The sequence below is a fragment of the Endocarpon pusillum genome (assembly GCF_000464535.1).
Source record: "Endocarpon pusillum Z07020 unplaced genomic scaffold scaffold1292, whole genome shotgun sequence".
Lineage (NCBI taxonomy): Eukaryota > Fungi > Ascomycota > Eurotiomycetes > Verrucariales > Verrucariaceae > Endocarpon > Endocarpon pusillum.
The window spans coordinates 74123-95407 of NW_006913656.1; the positions used below are offsets into that span (position 1 = coordinate 74123).

Below are 21285 nucleotides of genomic sequence, written 5' to 3' on the forward strand. Positions count from 1 at the left end.
CCAGCGCCTCCCCAGAAAAGTCGGTTACCTCGTTTACCACCCACCGCTCATCCCCCCCCTAGTAATCGAGTACAAGGTGCTCAAATTCATCTGCAATGTGCTTGAGCTCACTCTTGAGCTGGTCAGCCTTAGTCTCCCAGTCGGAAGACTTGGCCTCAACGGTATATCCACCCTCCTTGACGATTTCGGTGTAATTATCCTTACCACCACCGTTCCATGCGAGGATGTTTGCAGTGTTGCTCGGAACATCGGTGAGGGCATCCACAGTGGCAATTGCAAGCATGGTGGCCTTCATCTTGGCAGGCGTCAGGTCGCCAACGGCATAGCCAGAATCCTTGGATGGTTGAAGGGACAGGAAGTAAGCAAGCAGACCACAGATATGTGGGGATGCCATTGATGTTCCTGAGATGGTGTTGGTGGCATACTTGCTACCCTTCCAGGTGGAGAGAATGTTCAAGCCTGGAGCGAAGATGTCGTTGCATTTGCCAAAGTTCGAGAAATAGGCACGTTCATCAGACAGAGTGGAAGCGCCAACGGTGACTGCTTTTTCGGCAGCTGCTGGAGAATAGTTGCAAGAGTCGGAGTTGTCGTTACCAGCAGCGACCGCAAAATGTAGGCCATTATCGACTGCGGCATTAACAGCAAGCTCAAGAGTAACAGATTTTCCGCCTCCCAGACTCATATTGGCAACGCTGCCCTTGAATTTCTTATTCTTACCATTCTTTGCATCCTTGACATTTGAAAGATGAGAGGTTGTGGCCCATTCGACTCCTTTGACAACGTCAGACATGGAGCCAGAGCCATTTGCTCTCAAAACCTTGATAGCGTAGACATTCGCTTTCTTAGCAACGCCGAACTTCTTGCCAGCAATAGTGCCGGAACAGTGAGTTCCGTGTCCGTTTCCGTCCTCGTCTGCTTCACCTGTAGGGATGGTTCTACCCCAGTGTGCACGACCTTCGAAGTCAACGTGCTCGTAGTTGGTGCCGGTATCGATGACATAGGCGTCGACACCTTCGCCGCCATTCTCGGTGTAGAGATACTTGTTGAATGTGCCAAAGCTGAGAGAGTTGCGATGGGAGATACGAGCTAGACCCCATGGAGCGTTGGTCTCGGTTGCTGGGTCGGTCATGGTATGCACTTCCGAATCACGTTCAATGTAGTCGACCTAATAAGACCCGTCAATTCGAGCAGTTCTCGACGGGTTCCAGGTAAATACTTACATCTGGATGTCTGCGGACTTGTTCTATGGTCTCCTCGTCGAAGTGACCGGAGTAGCCTAGGAAACCTCCAGCAATGTTATACGTATGCTTGAACCCTTCGAAAATCATATCCGAGAATGGGAACTGGTCTCGCTTCCGGAGCTCTGTCCTGGTGTTCTGTTTCTCAAGATGAAGTTCTTGCACCCAACTGTGATGAGCTGCGGCAACATTTTCCGTGACATGCTTCTTGAAAACGATGATGTAGGAGTTGGGTAGCTCTTTCGCATTGCTGGACGAAAGTATAGGAGCTGCATCATTGTGGATAGAGTCCACCAGCACAGGTGACGCCGAGGCGAGAATAGGAAGGACGGAGAGACCAAGGAGGCGCTTCATGACGGGCAGAGGGTTGAAGACAGATTAAATGTATCGATGACAAGTGTACAGAGGAGAAGAGCTTTATCTCGAGTGGAACCGTGATGGAAGAGATAGCAGGTGAACAGCGTACAGGGTGGTGCAGATAGGTGAAAGAAGACAGCTCGTGTGATACATACTACAAGACGAAGACGAGTACGATGGTGGCAGGCTGCTGAGCGATGATGCACAGCCCCTAGTTACTCCAGCTAAGAGACCAATAGACCAATAAGCTGGGCTGAAGGGGCGGTTTAATCCGGGTGGTTGCCAAGGGTCACGCTGCCCTGGTCAACTCGAAGCTCTCTGTTATCGCAGCCTATCAAGACTTCGTTACAGCTTGCGCATTGCACATCGCACATGATCAATCAAGCCAGCTACTAGTACTACATGACCAGGGCTGCAAAAGCGAATATGAGAAGTTTCTAAACATGCTGTGAAAGACTTGAAAGAGGTTAACCGGGACAGTATTTGTGAACATGGAGACAAATCATACAGGGCCTTCTCCCTATCAGTTAGACTATTATGCATGCCTGCGGTGATCCACCTGCCGCATCATTATTCCTAGATACAGTGTTGATACAGTGAAGTAGTCATCGCGTTAATAGTCACTCTTCATATTGAAAGCAAGGCGCCTGACTTGCATCTTTGAAGCCTAGCTTTTACACCCTGTAGGCTTTGTAACATACACTGACCAGATTTTCAGCCCTCATGTTTGAGCCTGACCGCTTCCGAAAGGTCTTCCGGGCTGAGACCGCAAGAGGTGTACCGAAAGATGTCCTTGAAACACACCTTCAACTTGTTCCTCATTTAACCATTCTATGAAACCATCGATATCGTGCAGGCCGCCCCCTCCGTCTCCGCCTCCTTTCCCTCACGCTTGTGCCGCCGTCGTGTGCGCCTCGCGTGATGAGTAGCACCCTTGCCCAGAGGTACCGCTCAGACTCCGGGCAGGCTTCAACAATAGTGGCACATAATGAAGAGATAGGCTCTTTGGTCAACAATCTTAAAGAAACAGATGGAAGATCTCTGCTTGACGTACAAAAGGCTCTACAAGACAGCCTGATCTTACAAAAGCTCAGGCACATACTCATTGATAATGCCAGCCAGAAAGAGACGAAGGATGCTTTCCGTAGAGCTGGCGGGTTTCAGGCCCTCTTGAGCTTTCTGCAAACACTATCAGATCACTTCGATAGTTCAAGTCTCTCAAATGATAATGTACAAGGCTTCTTTTTGACCCTGAAGGATGCCCTGGCTGTTCTTGTGGCTGGACTTCAAGTACATCCCGGAAATCAGAAGTACTTTACCAAGAAGGCCAATGGCGGTGGCTGGCAAGCACTCTACAAGTCACTGAACACGCTCCACCAGGATTTGCGCAGTAACGATGCACAATTACTTGACGTGGGACGTTACATGGGAATCTTGCTTGCTACCGCCTTGGGCGAAGAGACGCTCTGGGATACTTTCACAGTTTTGCAACATGATTTCGAAAGGGATACTGCGGCCACCGGTGCCCTCACTGTCGAATCTTACATGGGCAACAAAGGCTATGCAACTCTGTCCAGATATCTCAACAGCGTTGAGACCATTGCCATTCCTGATCTCTTCCCACACTTACTGAACTTCTGGTCAGCTTGCCCGCCGAGGCAAGACATCGAATGGCAAATGCTGGAGAAGGCCCTAACCATGATCATGCAGCAGATAATGTGCTCATCACGACGAAATCTGGTGGCTTTGCATACAGCTGGTCTATCTCAAAGTCTCTTGGCATTGATGTTCGACAACTGTCGTGCAGAGATGGAGTGTAAGGCATACCAAGGACTTGTGCTTTCCCTGTTCTCCGAAGGCATGGGCAGCCTAGAAGATGCTTATACAATATATTCCAAAGCTACCACGTCATTTGAGATTGCACGTTTCTTGTTGAAAGCTTTACGAGCTTCACGATGCCCTCCTTGTTTTCATTTCGATCTGTCTCATGCGGGATATTGCTCAATTGAATTACCTACCCTTGGCAAGCCTTTCCCGCCTACGAACAGTTCTGGTTATACGCTTTCTGTGTGGGCACGGTTCGAGGTGTTTGACCTCAACTCCCACACCACCATTTTTGGTGCTTTTGACGCGAGTCAGAAATGCTTTGTCCTGGCATATCTGGAGAAAGATACAAAGCATTTCATTCTCCAAACTGCAATGAAGGGTTCGAGGCCAAGTGTTCGATTTAAATCAGTCTCCTTCAAGCCGGGCCAATGGTATCACATCTGCATTGTACACCGGAAGCCGCGAACTGTATCCTCATCAAAAGCATCTCTGTTCGTTGATGGAGAATTCTGCGAGCAATTGAAGGCGAGCTATCCCAATCTGCCGCCTGTAGATTCTTCAAACAGAACAGCAATGGTGCAAGCGTTCTTCGGGACACCACAGGACCTAGCTGTACGAAGAGGACAAAATAGCCACTCGTCCAAGTGGTCCCTAGCATCATCTGTGCTTTTTACAGATACTTTCAGCGATGACTTGATTTCTGTGTTCTATCAACTGGGACCACGATATTATGGAAATTTCCAGGACTGTCTTGGTTCTTTCCAGACTTATGCGGCTTCCGCAGCTTTGAATGTTCGCCATGAGAATATGCATCCTGGCAACGATGAGCAGTCAGACATATTGTCGGCTGTCCGTCAAAAAGCAAGCATGTTGATTCCCGAGTCCTCAATCATGATCAACATCTCTCCAGCTGCGGTACTTGATAGCGAAGATCGCAATAACATCGACGAGTCCCAGCTCGTGCGATCCCTATCGAAGCTGGCCGCTCGGAATCTTCGGAAATACACACGAACCGGCGGAAACGCTGTAGTAATCAATGCAGCTGTTCCTGCTGTCAATGAGGCTTTAACCCACGCTCACGGCGTTGCCGTGCTGACTGGTGACCCTATTGTTGCGGTTCCTCAGTCCCTTGATGATGCCAGCTGGCGAATTGGAGGATGCTCGGCTGTTGGTTTGAGCCTTGTCAATGCCGCTAAGACCACGGAAGAGGTGGAGCTGGCTGTCGAAATACTATTTGAGACCATTCGTCAGAGCTGGCGAAATAGCGAAGCAATGGAAAGGGATCAAGGATATGCCATCCTTGCTGCAATCATTCGCGAGAAGCTCGGGTTCATCGCCGCCGGTAATTCATTCGGCAACGGCAACGCAAGGTATACAATGGCCATACCTACGTCGTCTACCGATAGAAGTCAGCTTGCAATGTCATTGCTAAGACTCGTCCTCGACTTTGTTGGATATGATTTCACCAAGCCACAAAAGTCCCTCATCAATAATCCACTTGCATATAGAGTGTTGCTCGTGGACACGGACGTCTGGCGGCAGGCTGACGAGCCTGTCCAAAAACTGTATTTCCAGCAATTTGTCACGTTCAGCGTGGACAGTGAGAATCACCGATTCAATTCTCGGCGTTTGGTGCGCATGAGGGCTCTGAAAAAACTCTTAGATGCGTTGAAAGCTGAACCAATACTGCCTAGCACTATGCCTCTGTTCATGAATGCCTTCAAGTCACTTCTGCCCGGAGCTATGAGTGCCGAGATGCTGCGATCGATAGCTCTGTTCATCACATTTTCGGTGCATAAAGGCAAACCATCAACTGGCGCGCATTCTAGGCGTATTCACCGTTCTGATACTCGGACAAGGCGTGCGACACAGTCAGGATCCCCCGAGCCACCCTATGACACATTGTCTCGTTTTCAGATCGGCGTTGAAGTCCTTCGCTTGTACTCTAACTTCCTCTGCGCTGACAACGACACGTTCACGATCAAAAAATTTGCAAGGACTGTAACCAATAAATGGCTCCTATATTTACTTGCCGAGACCTCCGCTGAGGTTGTCATACTGTCAGCTAAAATTCTGGCAAGAGTGCTTGTTGTACATGGCAGCAGTTATGTAAAGAAGTTCAAGCAGAAATCTGGTGGCTTTACTATTATGCGTCATCGGCTGAAACGCTGGTGGCATTTACCAGCACTTTGGCCGATCTGTTTTGCCGTCCTTTTTGACACTGATATCGGCTCCATGAATCTCGACCGCACATTTAATCTCTTCGGACTGCTAGACCTGTTCGAGTTGAATGGTTTCAAGGTCGTCAATCCGGCCATGTTTGAGGTTATAATGGGAATGCTTCAAAACGGTCTCAAGACAGTGATTACTTCCAAACCAACCGAGGAGTCATCGATCCCGGATCCTCAGTTTCGGCGGTCAAGTCCTTCCAATACACAAAGACTATCGATGTCCAATATGACGCCGCCGAAGCCTTTCGTTGCAACTGTGGCTGACCATCATATTGAAACTCTGCACGTAGCAGTGCGGTTTTTATCTGATTTACACACAAGATCGCAGCATTATCGGGACTTTACGGTCGGCTCTCCTTATGTACAGGATCTTCTTGCTATTCTATTCCCAGTCGTCGTTGGCTCAGATAATGTGAGTGCAGAAGTGGAACTTAATGCGAGAGAGTCCAGCCTAACATTTGATGGTAACGACGTTGTGATCCGGCCATTGTCAATAGCGCCTCCAATACTGCGAACGTCAGAAAATACCAACATGCCGAAAGGGCAGAGAAGGCGAGGTCCCAATTTAAGGCGTGGCTCGTCCTTTGTAATGGTCCCTTCCATTTCAAGCAAGCACCAACCATCCTCTTCTCGTCTTCATCCACCCGAACCTTGTCCATCACCAATTGCCAAACTTCCACAGCTGAACGACGGTAATGCGGTGGTACAAAGCTTATTGGAAATCATCGTTGCCGTTTTCACCGATCAAGTCTTGATGCGGAAGGATTTCGCCGGTCTCGGATTGTTCCTTAAAACACCGCCTGGATTCCTTGAGCATCAGACATATTTTGAATCGTGGATCCTGCGCAACACGTTATCTCAACTTAACAACACGATCTTGCTGAACCAGAAAGTCTTATGGGAGCCGAAGGTCCTGTCCAATCTGGCACGTCTTTTCTTGCACATTGGTGAGGCGCTGTATGAAGGATGGTTCATGGGCGGTGCGGACACAGCATTGGATTTCTCTGGATCTGTTCTCGAGTATCTTCAGAGATCCGACATTTCTCAAATCAAAAGTGTCAGGTTATGTAGCCAAGCAATTGAAGTCATTCGCTCAACCATGTTTAGAACTGTGCTTCTCAGCCTCTCGCAGATTCAGGACTCCGATAATCTGCCCTTTCTCGCCAAGCTTGGATACTGGCAGACGGTGCTGTTATCGGGCGAAGAGACACATTCCGAATACCTGCAGCTGATATGCTACCTGCTGTACGCAAGTCTTGTTTCATCACAAGAATCTGTTCGAATGTCTGCAGCCAATCTTTGGCGTATTATCTTGGTTCAAAGACCAAGTGAAGCATCTGCGATCTTGAAGCAGGCTACCAGTTCGGAACAGCGCAGGTTGGCATCAGGCTTTGAAAAACTAGTTGAGCTTGACAACGAGACCTTCCTGTACTGGATCGATAGTCATCGTGATGAGCTGGATAGCTTGTTCTTTACGACGTTGGCTGGATCATGGGACAAATTTGTAGCCGAAGAGAATGCGAAGACGGAAGAGACAGGGAAGCAACGTGTAGCCAAACGAAGAGAAAAGCTGAAGCAATGGGCCCAAGATGAAGCAAGCAATGAAGACATCATTCGTCGTCACGAAGTAACTTTCGACCATTGGACGTCTAACATATATGCTTCAGAACAGCTGAAGCACCAAAGAACGACTCAGGACCAGCAAGATAACACCATTTTTGTTTTGTCGCGATTTGACCAAATGAAAAGGGAAGTAGAACTGCCCACTGGCTTTATGCCAACATCCACTCCAACGAAATGGCGTCTTGACCAAACTGAAGGACGAAACAGGATGCGCCTTCGCATTACGCCAAAAGTGGAAGAAGTTCAAGAAAGATATCAACCAAAGCGAAAAACTTCAAATGTAGCATCTCTCAAAGTCGAAACCAGTGTTCCACAAATTACAAGCGCTGAAGCTTTTGGAGTCACTCCCGGTGGCGCAACTCCAGCTCAGATCTCACCAAGACCTGGCGATACCTCTTCGGAGCCTTTCCCGGACATGCCAGTGACAGATGACGCTGAGCACAGTATCGAGAAGCCGGATCTCGAGGAGAGTTTTGAGCTAGTCGAGGACCCTAAGGACGATGCAGGTGGGTATGAAGACAAGAATCGCAAAGTTATGCGGAGCCTGCATCGGGGAGATCAGGTCCAACATGTGTCAAACATATCTCGCATCATTGGTCTGGAAGCAGCAGAAGGTCTACTTATTCTGGGAAAAGACAGCCTGTACCTTCTTGATAACTTCTTCCAGCGCGCAGATGGTGAAATTGTCAATGTTTGGCAGGCCCCACATGAAGAACGAGATTCTTACGTGCGAATGATCTCGGGACGCGAAGCGTTCGAAAGACGGCCAACTTCTGGGAACGATGAGCATGAGACCAGGAGTTGGAAATGGGAAGAAGTGATCAGTGTATCCAAGCGACGTTTCCTGTTCCGAGATGTTGGACTTGAGCTCTTCTTCGCCGACGGACGAAGCTACCTGCTCACTACTATGAGTCCAGTGGCCAGAAATGATCTTCACGCGTTGGTAGCTGCCAAAGCCCCACAACACAGTAGTGCTAACACCTCCATGCGCTCTGAAGACACTTGGCGATTCGAGACTCTGCGGAGTCCAGACGAAGAACCACAGTCATTGGGATCCAAGTTTGCCAATGTTTTCGGACAAGCAGCCACCAATCCTGCCACACGACGGTGGGTGAAAGGCGAGATTTCGAATTTCCATTATCTGATGTTGATCAACACTATGGCCGGTAGAACATTTAACGATCTCACTCAATATCCCGTATTCCCTTGGATTTTAGCGGACTACACAAGCGACGAGCTGGATTTGACGAATCCCAAAACATTCAGAGACCTTTCCAGACCGATGGGATGTCAAACACTTGAACGGGAGGCAGAGTATAAAGATCGTTATGCGACTTTTGCAGAAATGGGTGACCACAATTCACCAGCCTTCCACTATGGTACTCATTATTCCTCTGCCATGATCGTTACTTCGTATCTTATCCGCCTGGAACCCTTTGTCAAGTCCTACCTTTTACTGCAGGGCGGCAGTTTCGACCACGCTGACCGGATGTTTTATTCAATTGGCAAGGCGTGGGACTCGGCATCTCGAATGAATATGACGGACGTGCGAGAGCTGACACCAGAATTCTTCTATCTGCCCGAGTTTCTCTTGAATTTGAACTCCTACGAGTTTGGTGCTCGCCAGAACTCGAGCCAATCCATCAGTTCCGTGGAGTTGCCTCCTTGGGCCAAAGGAGACCCTAAAATCTTCATCGCAAAACATCGTGAAGCTCTCGAGAGCCCTCATGTTAGTCGCAACCTACATAAATGGGTCGACCTGGTCTTTGGACACAAGCAAAAAGGCGAGGCCGCCATCGAAGCGGTCAACGTCTTTCATCACTTGTCATACCAGGGAGCAAAAGATCTCGACAGCATCACGGATTCAGTGGAGCAGCTGGCCACGATTGGTATCATACACAATTTTGGTCAAACACCATATCAGGTCTTTCAAAAGGCCCATCCTGCACGTGAAGAGATCCGCCACAAATACAAACGCTTGGACACGGCTGCTGAGTCCCTCACTCGACTACCGTCTCCGCTTCTCAATAGCGAAGAAAGAGTTGCGTCTTTATCATTTTCCTGGAGGTCAGAACGTCTTCTGTGCTCGGCGGCGTTCAGACTGAATATCCCTCCTAGTTACGAGAAGTACATGGAGTGGGGTTTTGCCGATGGCAGCATTCGTTTCTACTCTGCGGACAATCGAAAACTACTCGGTCACTTTGAGCATCTGCATATTGGACAGCTTTCTTCTGCAACGTTTGCTGATTCGCGGACCCTGGTGACTGCTGGTACTGATTGTACCGTTTCCGTCTGGAACGTTCTCTCACCCGGCAAGAACGTGGATTTGCAGCCACGATCGTCCCTCTTCGGACACCGGACCACGGTCACCGTACTTGCTTTATCAAGGTCGTTCAGCGCGCTACTCTCAGCATCGACTGATGGAACGGTGATTTTGTGGGATTTGAATCGGCTTGAATTTGTGCGTATCTTGACCAAGGGCAAACCAGTGGACTGTGCGCGGATCAACGATGTCAACGGTGATATTGTGCTTTGTCACGACTCAAGAATCATCATGTATACCCTCAACGGTGAGCTGCTTCTTGACCAAACGGCGGGCGATAGCACAGAAGACTCGATATTATCTTGTGCTTTTTACGAAGGCGCTGGGAATGAATGGCTTGAACGAGAGATTTTCTTTACTGGACATAAATATGGCGTTGTCAAGGTGTGGAACAAGGTCATCCGTGGTGGCCATTTTGAGCTGGGACTCATCCGTCAGCTGAATCATGTTGATAACAGCCGCGATGATGGCGGCAACGTTCGGGCTGGGATTTCCTGTGTTCTACCCATGCCCCAAGTGGTCTATACGGGTGATGAGGAAGGGAGAGTGGTAAGTGGTCTCTCTATATGCATTGTGCGCTCATGTACTGACTAATGTTCGCTAGTATGAATGGGACTGCATCCAGCATCAATGATGGAAAAAGGGCATTCTTTAGCCAGGTCCGCATTTTGTACACGGGGGTATAGGCGCATGTTTGGTTTCATGACTGGCATGAGGAATGAGGAACAAAGGTATAGACAAAAAGCCGACAATAGAGGCAATAGGACTTTCGAGGATTTTGGGAAGGCATTACAAGTTTGCTTCTCTTTTTGAATTGCGCAGGAGAGCTGTGAAGCTTGCCGTAACTCGTAAACTTAGCCCCAACTGCTCCGTACAGCCCGAACCAGAGCTTGTCACGGTACTGCATGCAGTGGCTTGCAGAAGCCCTGCAGCTGTTCTCTGCCTTTGTAACGCGCGTTCCATAAATCGGACCATTTGGAAGTAAGAGTCATGCATGTGAGAGGTAGGCTGGAGCTGGACGACAAAGCTGTCGTGGCTGGGATCAGTAAGTTAGTGTGTACATTGGGCCAATGAATCCCCACCACGATGTAAAGTGGTTGCAGCGAGATAGAAAACGAGCCAGCAGCTTCTGAGGTGTGCAAACCGTTGCCTGTATCATATTGACCGAGGTGAGTGATAGCCGAGTCGTAGGCTGCTATCCCTGGAGATACAATGCTTGCTCTCTGCATGTGTATCAGGATCTGAACAGACCTGCCCATAATCATTGCCGAATATCTCCGAGTCTGGTTCTGAGTTGAGATGCTGGATACCATTAGTTATGGATTTGGAAGCCCAATCAGCATGATAGGATCATTTCGATGGATGTGGTGCCTGGTAGAAATGAAAGGAATAGGGGTTTGGGTAGCGCCAAGCTGTAATTGGAGAGCAGTTCAGTTCCAGTGGAATTAGGCTTGATTAGGTCTGGCTTTGTTGACATTGGATTTGTTCAGTTGGTTTAAGTTAGCAAGAGCACAGACTCGCACCCAAACCCACACCCACACTCACACCACAGGCACATGCCTTTCCCCCCTGCCCGCTTCTTTTTTCCAGCCACTCTTTCGTCTTTTCCATTCTCCATTCCTCACTTCTGCATCTTCCTCTCCCACATCCCACAACATTCCACAGCTTCATCCAAAATTGTCTCTCCAATCCAGAGACTCCATCTAGTACAGAAGATCCCTGTATCTACACATACATCCCCAAACACCCCGTCTCAAGCAGCCTCTCCAAGAAAGCTCTTTGCTTCACCCCAAAAACGCCCCTTCTACCTGGAAGACTTGAAACCCTTAGTCTTCTCTCGTCTACCTTTCAGCTCTGAAAGGAATTCGAGAGCAAGGCGCCCGTAGAGCCAGGCAATCTGGACTTTGACGCCCGCGTCCCCATCCCCATTAGTGTCTTCCCGTCTACGTACCGGAGTGACGCTTCTGCTGAGACTACCATCACTGAGACCACAAAGGTAGAGGGCACAGTCAGACCTCCTCGCACCACTTCGCGCGTCGGACGGGAAGATACTCGTGAGGAGATCGACATCGAGGTCAGAGATCGACGACCCCAGCGCGAAGAACGAGAGGATATTCGTGTTTACGCCGAGAAAGATCAGCAGTACCCTGAGGTTGAACTTACTCGAGAACGGTATGTCTGATAGGACTTCCAAACCCGTTTTCTACATTTTCCATTGTGCCTCGAATCTCGTGGTGCCATAAGAAATGCATTTGCTCAAGATCTGACTGACTTTCTGTGCAGCTACAATCGAAGTGATAAGAGATATCCCGAAGTAGAGCTCACTCGCGAACGGTAAGTTACTCCTCAGCTCCTTTTCCTCCCACGGTTTGACTGACAACCTTTTCAGCTACAATCGTCCGGCAGAAGGCAGCAGAGTCGACATCGAGATCGACCGCCACCGCACACGAGATCAAGCCTACGAGTCTCAGATCGACATCACTGAGCGCGAATACCGCCGTCGCATCGACCCAACTTACGAAGTCGAGTACCGTCGTCAAGCCCCTCGTGCGGACATCGAAGTTACCAAGGAAGAAGTTCGTACTGCCGACCCCACCCCCAGAAACGATATGGGCTACTACGACGACGAAGGTCATTACCATAGCTTTCGACGCGGTGTCGAACGCGTCGCTGACCGTGTCTTCCACCCTTTCAGTCATCATCACCCCCATCACCATGGAGACAAGGAGGATGTGATCGTCACAAGCGACGAGTCGGGCCCGACCCGTGTTAGTGAAGGGGTGCGCGAGACTGTCCGCTTCGTTGGGCCACGTGGAGGATTTCCTGCCAACACGGTCACTATCCCATGTCACTTCATCCGTGTTGGTGACTTGGTGATCTTGCAGGGTCGTCCATGCCAGGTCATCCGCATCTCAACTTCTACTCAGACTGGACAGCTGCGATACCTCGGTGTTGATCTTTTCACCCGTCAACTCCATGAGGAGAGCTCATTCGTCAGCAACCCGGGAGACTCGGTCATTGTACAAAGTATGTTGGGACCGGTCTTCAAGCAATACCGTATCTTGGATATGCGTGACGACGGCAGACTTGTCTGCATGACGGAGAGCGGTGATGTTAAGCAAGGTCTGTCGGTCATCGATCAGGGTGGCCTGTACAACAAGATCGAATGCGCGTTTGCCGATGGACGAGGAAGTGTCAGGGCTCTGGTCATCAATGATGGAGGAAGAGAATTGGTCGTTGACTACAAGGTCATCCATAGTTCGAGACTGTAAACGGGAAGGAAGGTTGGGTAGTGTGGGGAAATTGAATAGACAGTGGTTCTCAAGAAGTGGAAGATTGAAGAGTGAAGATCAACGACAAAGCAAGATCAACTGGGGAGCTCAGGTTGGATATGCACAATCGGTGACTGCTCGCCAATCTGTTCAGTCAGTACATGCAATTGTTCTTCGTCTTCCATATGTATCATACTAGCCTTTCCATTGCCCCTAGCAGTAGCGAAATACTTTAGTAGGATCACGGACAACAACCCTGTTACATTTCGGGTTCTCGTGAATCCTCAATTTCCCTGCCGAGGCTTGAGATGATAAATACAATACTACTAGGCTATGAAATGCTGCATGTCAAACATCTCTGCTCTTCTCTCCCCTAATTACACATCATCATACCAATCTTCAAGCCTCCTCATCATGTTCCCATGGCTCCGTCCTCGACTTGCTGCCACAGCCCCATGTCTGGTCTGCGCTTACTCCTCCGGAGTGTTGATCGGAACCAGAACGGGCTGGATAGAGCGCTGCGCCGCAAACCATCACATTTGATGCATCGTGCTTCAATACTGTAGCTTCTCGGCCCCGATCTTATTATCCTGCCGTGCAATCTCGCGCGCTTACGGAGTAATGCGTGGTCAGTGAAACGCGGGCCCCTGTTGAGGCGCCGGTTTCAGTTCTGCTTTTGTTATTTCTGCCTTCGCTGTTTCTGCTTCTGATGTATCTGCTTCTGCTATTCTGCTTTTGCTATTCCTGCCTTCGCTATTTCTGCCTCTGCCGTATCTGCTTTTGCTATCTCTAAAATCTAGAGTTTACCATTCTGAGGCACCAGCTCTTCTATAAATTGAAACTGCCCTACCTGTGCTTCTCTATTCTTTTTATTCCACTTCCCATGGCCGTTTTCACAAAAAGCCCCCCTCTCTTTTCCCACATCAAAGCTCTGCTTCTCTTCTCAGTTCTCTTTGGAAATATTCACGCCCTCCTGACGTCCGTTGACTGCCGTTGGCCTGACGGAACTGACTCCAATGGTCGCATCCCCTGCAACCCCGATGCCGAACGCTCTGCCTGCTGTCTCGGCACGGAGGTTTGCCTCGAGAACAATCTTTGCTTTGGTGGTGTTGGACTGTTTTACAGGAGTGCATGCGCTGGAGGCTGGGGCGATAATGAAACTTGTCCCGAGTTCTGTAACGACCTCCTTCGTAAGTCCTTGCAACTCTTTTACCCAGTAGTAAGAGAATACAAGACGTTGAAGATGCTAATATCTTGCATCTTGATGTAGCTGATACATGGGCCAATATCTGGCCATGCCCGGGTCTAGGGACTGAAGGCCCAACTCTATTCTGGTGTGGAAATGGAAGGGTCTGCGATTCGAGCGTCCTGGGCGACTCGTCCTTCTTTGCCATCGAGAACTACAAGTTCCAAGCAAACTCGATCATCGGTGGTCCGGCGGCTGCTACTACGGCCAGCGTGAGCGCGAGCGCGAGCGCGACAGCAACCGCATCCTTGACCACGGTGCCGTCGACAGCTTTTCCAACAACATGTCCGGAAGGCGATGATAGGCAGGCCGTGGTTGTGGGTGCTGGTGTTGGTGTACCACTTGCCCTTCTTGCCCTGGCGTTAGGCATCTGGGCAGTGGTCGAGAGGAGAAAGAGAATACATAACGTTGACTATGTGGCATCTGCTGGAGTGCATGCGGGCATACTCGGCAAGGGTGCTGAGAAAGCGGAACTGGTAAGAAATCACAAGCAAGGCACCGTGCTCGCTTATGATCCCCTTCCAAATAAGGGTGCGAATGAGGCTTGCTTGATTGATTCGTGCTGACAGTGATGTTTTCATGCCTAGGCGTCTGTCAGCCCCTACCGAAACAATTCGGATTCCTACCCCGCGAGGCATGAACTTCAATGACGGGATATCTCACGACACTCGACATCTCACACACCCAAAAGCAAAACGAGCACGATTTCCGGAGTCTAAGGTCCAAGATGACAAGATATACACACTTCCCAGAGCGCAGCTCTCTGATAGAGAATTCCACCACACTGAAAACTCCACTTTCATGGTACAAAGGCCCTATGTGAACAACAAAAAAGCAACGACTGTCTCACGAAGCGCCACCAAATTCGGCGTCAACCACGGAAGGCAATGCCAACCACCAATTCCTAAACCGCACACCTTGTGCTCTGGGATGCCTGTTGTCGCCAAGATCTTCTCAAGAGAGAAAGCGGCACGCTTAGATGGTCGATGATGTGAATCGCTTCTATTCCCGGCCAGCCAGCCACCTAAGGTATACTTGTAAGATGTAGGAGACAACCAAAGCGCCAATGCTAGCCGACAAAAGAGAGGCATCCGGTTGGGAAGGGTGGAGCTGGCATTAGTGACGGTCAGATTGTGGTTGATAGGCTATGCGTGGGAGCTTCTGTTCGGGCGAGAGTGATGTTGCAGTGGCAAGATGAGATTGTACACAGTATGTGGAAGTAAGGAGAGTAGGGTTCAGGGATCTAATGATTCTGTATATATAACATACCGGGTCACAAAGTCACCCACTTTGCGCATTGGAAAAACAGCTAAGTAGCAGTGAAGCAGCGCCATCCACCTGGAAACAATGGTACATCATCTCACTTGTATGATGAATAAGTCTCGCTTCATGGCATCTGAAGAGTCTCGCCGAGCGACCTCAAGGTACCCAACCCAAACCTTACCCAGCCCCACGACATGCCATTCCGCCATGTTAAGTAATCAATCCACTCATCTCCTCCGCCTCAACCTGGCCCCCCAATCCTGCGCCCCAACCCCAACAGTCGGAGTTTCCATCCGTGGACCTTCCCCCTCCCCTCCCATCATCTCCTCTTCACCATCTCCCCCCTGCAGAGCCCACCTCTCCGCTCCCGACTCGCGCTCGACCACCCTCGTGCCGGCATTCTCCGCCACCGGCGCAAACTCGTCCACCACATCTCCGCCATAGCCACTGATGCTGTGTCTTCTCTGCTCGTTGTGCTTTGCGTTACCTGTTCGCCTTCCTCCCGCTTCACCTCTGTCCAGACGGGGGAGGCGGGTAGTGCGATCCCTGCGCTTCGCTGGTGTCTGTTCTACGTCTGCGTCTACGACGCCATGCGCTCGTGCACCTTCCTCAGCTCTGGCGATTTCTCTCTTCCGAGAAGCCACCATTTCGCTGTCCTTCTCCTTCTCTCTCCTCTTCCGCCCGCCGCCCTGGAGCAGGCTCGCATGCTCCGTCGCTGGGACAGGCTCCTCCCTCGCGATCCCATGACCGCCACGGCTGATGAGACTTCCTCGCTGCTGTTGTTCGCTATCCCCCCCGTCGGCGCCTGGGTTGTTGGTGTGGAGCTGTACCCTGCGACGGTCCGTCTGCTTCTCTTGTCCCGTTCCGACTGGTACACCCGCCTCGTCGCACAGGCCCCACTTGACCAGTTTCGCGCGTGAGGTGTAGTCGAAGATAAATTTGGCGTAGAAGTCTTCGGTCGGGTTGTAGCGCGTCCATTTGATGCGGTTGTATGCGTAGGCTGGGGGTTTGGATGCCGCTGAGGAGGGGACGATACTGCCGGTCCGGCTTAGCCAGTGTCTGGATTGGCCGACCAAGGAAGAACGGGGAGAGTGGTAGGGAAAGGCGCCGAAACTCACCTGGTCGTATGCGTAACATCCTTACCTACGCTCCTCTTCGGTATCGCTTGCTCACTCTGTGCATCATGGAGGTTCTCAGACGTAGCAACACCAACATCATCCGTCACCTCCCCCAAAACAACGCGCGTGAAAACAACCTCGATCTTCCCGATCTTCAGCTCCTGCTCCCTGTTCCCCTCTCCATCCCCCTCCTCTTCATTCTCCTCCACCTTGGCCGCATCCTGCAGCTCATCCGCCAACGCCGCAACCTCGTGATCTTCTCCATCTCTCGCATCCAACCCGGTGGTATCTTCGACACCCATGCGCTCAAGCAGCACCTCGATCCCGACATCGGTGAACACCCAGTCGTGGAAACATTGTCTCGGCGGCTCGCCGCTCTTGCTCGGAATGCGCACGCGACGTCCTACCAGAAGCACTTCGCGTTGGTAATCTGGGCTGCTGGGGTTGAGGTGCACGATGAAGCGAACCTCGGCTTTGCGGCGGCCATCGATGTGGACTTGGACTATGAGGTCGAAGGGGGGAGGCCTCGGTGCAGGTGTGTGTGTGATTGAGCGGTCTAGTTGGGTGTTGAGATGTAAAGTGTCCTTGGGTGTCAGGAGAGTAAGACTTGGAAGGATTGGGGTGAGTCCTGTGGGAGTAGTAGATGCTTGGAAAAAGGAATCACTGGTACCGCTGTGGGACGGCTTCTCGGCTTGCTGATCGACGGGATGATTGGTGGCGAGAGCAGACGACTTCCATCCTGAAAAACGCTTGGTGGGCGCGGAAGGGGGCCCGGAGAGCGGACGGGTGGGACAATCAGCTGCTTGCGCCCTGGTTAAGATGCTTGAACCATATCTTTTGTTCTGCTGCGTGGGAAAAGGATATTCGGGTCGAATTGCAATGTAGAACTGAACTCCTGATCTGGCCTCGATCTTCGCCGTGACGAGCTTGGAGCGCGCATGTGTATTGACTCCATACTCTGTGAATCTTTCGTGGGACGATGAGATGATGGACACGTCAAGACCGTGCCGAAGAGGCATGGTGTGCCTGTGTAGTTCTGAGATCAAAAGAACTCTCCCCTCGAAGCTGAATTGACGGTCAAGACTATCTGCGGAACTGGATGGTAGAGCCTGCTGCTCAGGACCTCATATAAAGCGCAGCGAGGGTAGCCGCTTCAGAGATTTCGACCCGCTTTGACGAGTCCTTACAAGAAGTAGAAGTGCTTCGACACCACGTGACGGCCTGAGACTGTTCTAGCAACCTGTTTCCTTGGTGAATATCATCGTCGGCAGTGTGACAAAACGAAGAGCAGAGAATGACTTCTGCCTAGACCGACCGTGTTTCACTTTTGTGTGTGAATCTTTGAGTGACAGAACGCTTGCAACACTTCACTCATCCAAAGCGTAGTGCTTTTGCCTAGGTAACAAGATAATAACAGGATGAGGAGATGTAAACAAACAGTGGCATACCGAACTTATCAACATGTGGCTGTTTGCAGCAAGGGAACATTTGGCAATTTTCGAGCTTGAAATTTGGAAACACTTTCTCAAAGGGCTTTCAACTCTGACTTATCGTTGCCCTTCTGCAGCACAGAAATTGAGGCCTCGTCCCCGAGGTAGCTTGTACATCGAACATGCTGGTTGTATCTGGTTGTATCTGGGAAGTGCTGGGACTTCTTCGTTGAGTTCAGACTTCTGAACAAGAATAAAACAGATCACGAAACAACATTTATCTCATACCCAAGGAGGACTTCAGTGGAGAGGCCTTCCCAACCCCGATTCCCACCAGTCGAAATCATAAATCTACAAGCAGGATCCATGTACAGCTGAGACACAACACCAGTGCGGTGACCAGGAACGATCAAGAACGGGACTGTTGATCGACTGCTTGGGGGTTCCTTTAGATCATACAAGCGGAGGATATCATACGAAGCACTACACTTGTCAGCTGCTATACTTGAGCCAGAAAATCCAAGCTCACCAGACAAGATGTCGCGAGTTTGGCATTGCCTTCACCGAAGTAACAGCACCACTGCCATGAGGAAACTTGAAAACCCTCGATGGCTGATTGAGGCCCTGGTGCAAATCATACTCATCTACTGTACCGTTCCGCCGTCCTGCATAGATGAAGTTACCGTTAGGAGACCAGCAGGCACTTGTACACCATGGAGGTGTATTTCGAGGAGCAATTCGGGCAACGGGATCAGGCTGTCTTCGATCCCATATCCGTATGATGCCATCAATAGAAGTAGCTAAGAAGGTAGTGTCTGATGTTGGTCCAGACCCCGCAGAGGTGTGCTCATCGTGCGAAAGAGCAGATTGTTCAAGTTCATCAGCATGCGGAATACCATTGGCTAGGGCTGTTGTGGATTGGGTATAGACGCCGTTGGGAAGTGATGCGACGCTTTCTACATTGCTAGCTTCTGCCGGAGGTTGTACTGGCCGTAGTGGCTGTATGGCATCGGTCATGCTCTCATCGCCATCAGTTGGACCGCCTTCTGGACGAGGTCCATCGGCAATAGCACGAGAGAACTCATCATCGTCTTCACCAAATGCATCGGCAAGCTGGCTGCCGTTCGCTGTGATTGGACCGCCACCGTCGCCAAACAGGTCATCGTCGCCCTCGTCGCCACCAAACAAAGAATCGGGAGAGTCGGCTTTTTCAGCTGGTGGGCTATCTTGCTCTTTGCTTTCCAAGCCATTAGTGAGAGCAGAAGGACCAACGCCATTGATGTGATTGTTTGAGGAAAAGGTCCCATTGGTGGTGGGGGGCTCAGCTAACTGTTCGGGGACGGGCAGAGAGGATAGCGGACGTGGTTCGATAGCGGAAACTTGACTCGCGGGCGAGTTGAAAGTTGTTCTGACTTTACCTACATTCAGATCCCAATCGAGGACGCTTTTGTCCCAACTACCAGAAAGAAAACTCTTCTCATCGGACGAGATGGACAAGACGGAGACAGCAGAAGTGTGTTTTTGTAGAAGAGCAATTTCCTTTCCTTCTTCATGTCTGATTGATTGAAGGCGAATATTGCCAGACTCAAGTCCCGCCAGAAGCCATAAACCTTGGTGTTGAGACGCCAGAGAATATACAGGAGATACTACAGCATCGACTGCATTTTGAGACATGCCGGATCGAGAATTGACGTCCCAGTTCTCCCAGTATGTCATCATTACTCCAGCCTTCACAACGGTATCCACAAACGGATGTCTCTGAGCCACAGTGAGCATCAGTTTGCCGTTGACAGAGTCGACCCAATTGTACCGTCGAATATACCCATCAGATCCTCCGCTGAAAACCCATCGCATGTCTGCTGTGGCTGTGATCGCATTAATGGAAGTACTCTGTGGAGCAGCGATCGTTGGTACGATATCGTAGGTGGATGCACTTAGAGCTTCAGGTCTGGCACTCGGCATAGTTGGCACATCAGAGATGGTTTTGGTAGATGACCCGGGAGGAGAGGGAGATGTCAGGAGAACTTCGGGGTTGGGACGGGCAGAACTCGATCCGTTCTCGGAGCCTTGACTCGAGTCACTGTCTGCGCCCGCATCATCTTCTCCCTCTCCGTCGTTCTCTACATCCGCTTCTCCATCCCCTTCAGCGTCATCAGCATCTTGCATCTGCTCGTCCAGATCATTGTCTGAGCTGCCATCTTGAGAGTCTGGAAGCTATATTAGATCGCATTCAATTTAGCCTAAGGACTTGACGTCGTACCTGCCAAGTCTCTGTCATCGTCGTCGTCTCCAAAGGAAGGCATCGTGCAAGGGAAAAGGTTGTAAAATTATGGCAAAGGGTGATTGCAGTGCTGCTGCAGTATCGAAGTTAAAGATGGCATGAACGAGAGGCTGCACTTTGTCATGTCGGCTTGAGAACGAGTGTATCGAACGGAATGCAACGATATGACTCAAACCAGAAACGAAACATTCGCAAGAAACATTCACAACCACAAGTGTTTATTCACATAGCCGGGAGCAATGTTGCCCTTGGATGAAGACATGGAGGGTAAAGCCCACGGCCTCGGGCTTGGATGACCCTTGCCAATCAGATTTGGCTTGGCTCTAAAGGGTGTAGTTATGTAGTTAGTTTGCTAGACATTTCGCACATCAATAGGTAATTCTGAGCTCATCATAATCAAAGGGCCAGCATAATATATTTAAAGCACAAGGTACACCTTGCCGAGGCCCAAGTTATACTATTCTGCTCATTGTCTCCGGCGGATGTTCGTCTCTCCACAGCCTACAGCTCGAGAGGATCGGGTTGGAGGTAAAGAGGAACAACCCGGAAAGGCCAATGCTGCGACTCTTGGAAATTGAACAGAGGCAAACCAAAGCACCATTGCTCTGGCTGTGAGTAGAGCTCTCGCGCAATCGTGTATGCAGAGTAAGGCGAATGGTCAAGCCCTGCTCACATATCAAGGGGGCGATCTTGTTTCTGGCCAGGGCTAGCGACAAGGAGGACAGTATTCGCAGTTCTGTTGAGTGTGTATTCTCGACCACGACACGAGGAAGCAATCAGCCCAAATTCATCAGAACGCAGCTTGCTCAATAGGAAAAGGGGGCCACGAGCCTTTCCCAGAAGCCCGAGACCAGCTATTGGCCACACGGCGAGATAGGTGTTGTGTTTCGCAGGTCGAAGGGAGGAGTCCATAGCTGCCTTGCCAGAGACATCCTCTGTGGAGACAAACTCGGTTGTCTGGCAACTGCCAGGATTTCCCAAGTGGGAATTGTTTGCGTGTTTGGTGTTTGGCCGGTGTTTATCGTCCCTTCCATATTGGGCGTGCCTGCTGAAGTATTTAACCTCTGTATTCGTGA

The 21285-nt window shown here is 50.4% G+C and overlaps 5 protein-coding genes across 5 annotated transcripts; 2 read left to right on the forward strand and 3 right to left on the reverse strand.

The window, feature by feature from the left end:
- Positions 1-58: 58 nt before the first annotated feature.
- EPUS_04910 (Alkaline protease 2) lies at positions 59-1592 on the reverse strand (the record flags this gene model as incomplete). Its single annotated transcript, XM_007789721.1, has 2 exons — positions 59-1165; positions 1221-1592. The coding sequence occupies 2 exons, from the start codon at positions 1590-1592 to the stop codon at positions 59-61; spliced, it is 1479 nt and encodes a 492-aa protein (XP_007787911.1).
- Positions 1593-2516: 924 nt separating this feature from the next.
- EPUS_04911 (uncharacterized protein) lies at positions 2517-12871 on the forward strand (the record flags this gene model as incomplete). The annotated part of the gene is made up of 4 exons (XM_007789722.1): positions 2517-10148; positions 11461-11771; positions 11883-11933; positions 11989-12871. The coding sequence occupies 4 exons, from the start codon at positions 2517-2519 to the stop codon at positions 12869-12871; spliced, it is 8877 nt and encodes a 2958-aa protein (XP_007787912.1).
- Positions 12872-13754: 883 nt separating this feature from the next.
- On the forward strand, positions 13755-15107 carry EPUS_04912 (uncharacterized protein; the record flags this gene model as incomplete). Its single annotated transcript, XM_007789723.1, has 3 exons — positions 13755-14061; positions 14142-14648; positions 14716-15107. The coding sequence occupies 3 exons, from the start codon at positions 13755-13757 to the stop codon at positions 15105-15107; spliced, it is 1206 nt and encodes a 401-aa protein (XP_007787913.1).
- Positions 15108-15607: 500 nt separating this feature from the next.
- EPUS_04913 (uncharacterized protein) lies at positions 15608-17517 on the reverse strand (the record flags this gene model as incomplete). The annotated part of the gene is made up of 2 exons (XM_007789724.1): positions 15608-16415; positions 16499-17517. The coding sequence occupies 2 exons, from the start codon at positions 17515-17517 to the stop codon at positions 15608-15610; spliced, it is 1827 nt and encodes a 608-aa protein (XP_007787914.1).
- Positions 17518-18191: 674 nt separating this feature from the next.
- EPUS_04914 (uncharacterized protein) lies at positions 18192-20231 on the reverse strand (the record flags this gene model as incomplete). The annotated part of the gene is made up of 3 exons (XM_007789725.1): positions 18192-18411; positions 18458-20135; positions 20189-20231. 3 exons carry the CDS (start codon positions 20229-20231, stop codon positions 18192-18194), a joined length of 1941 nt encoding a protein of 646 aa, XP_007787915.1.
- Between the last annotated feature and the right edge of the window lie 1054 nt (positions 20232-21285).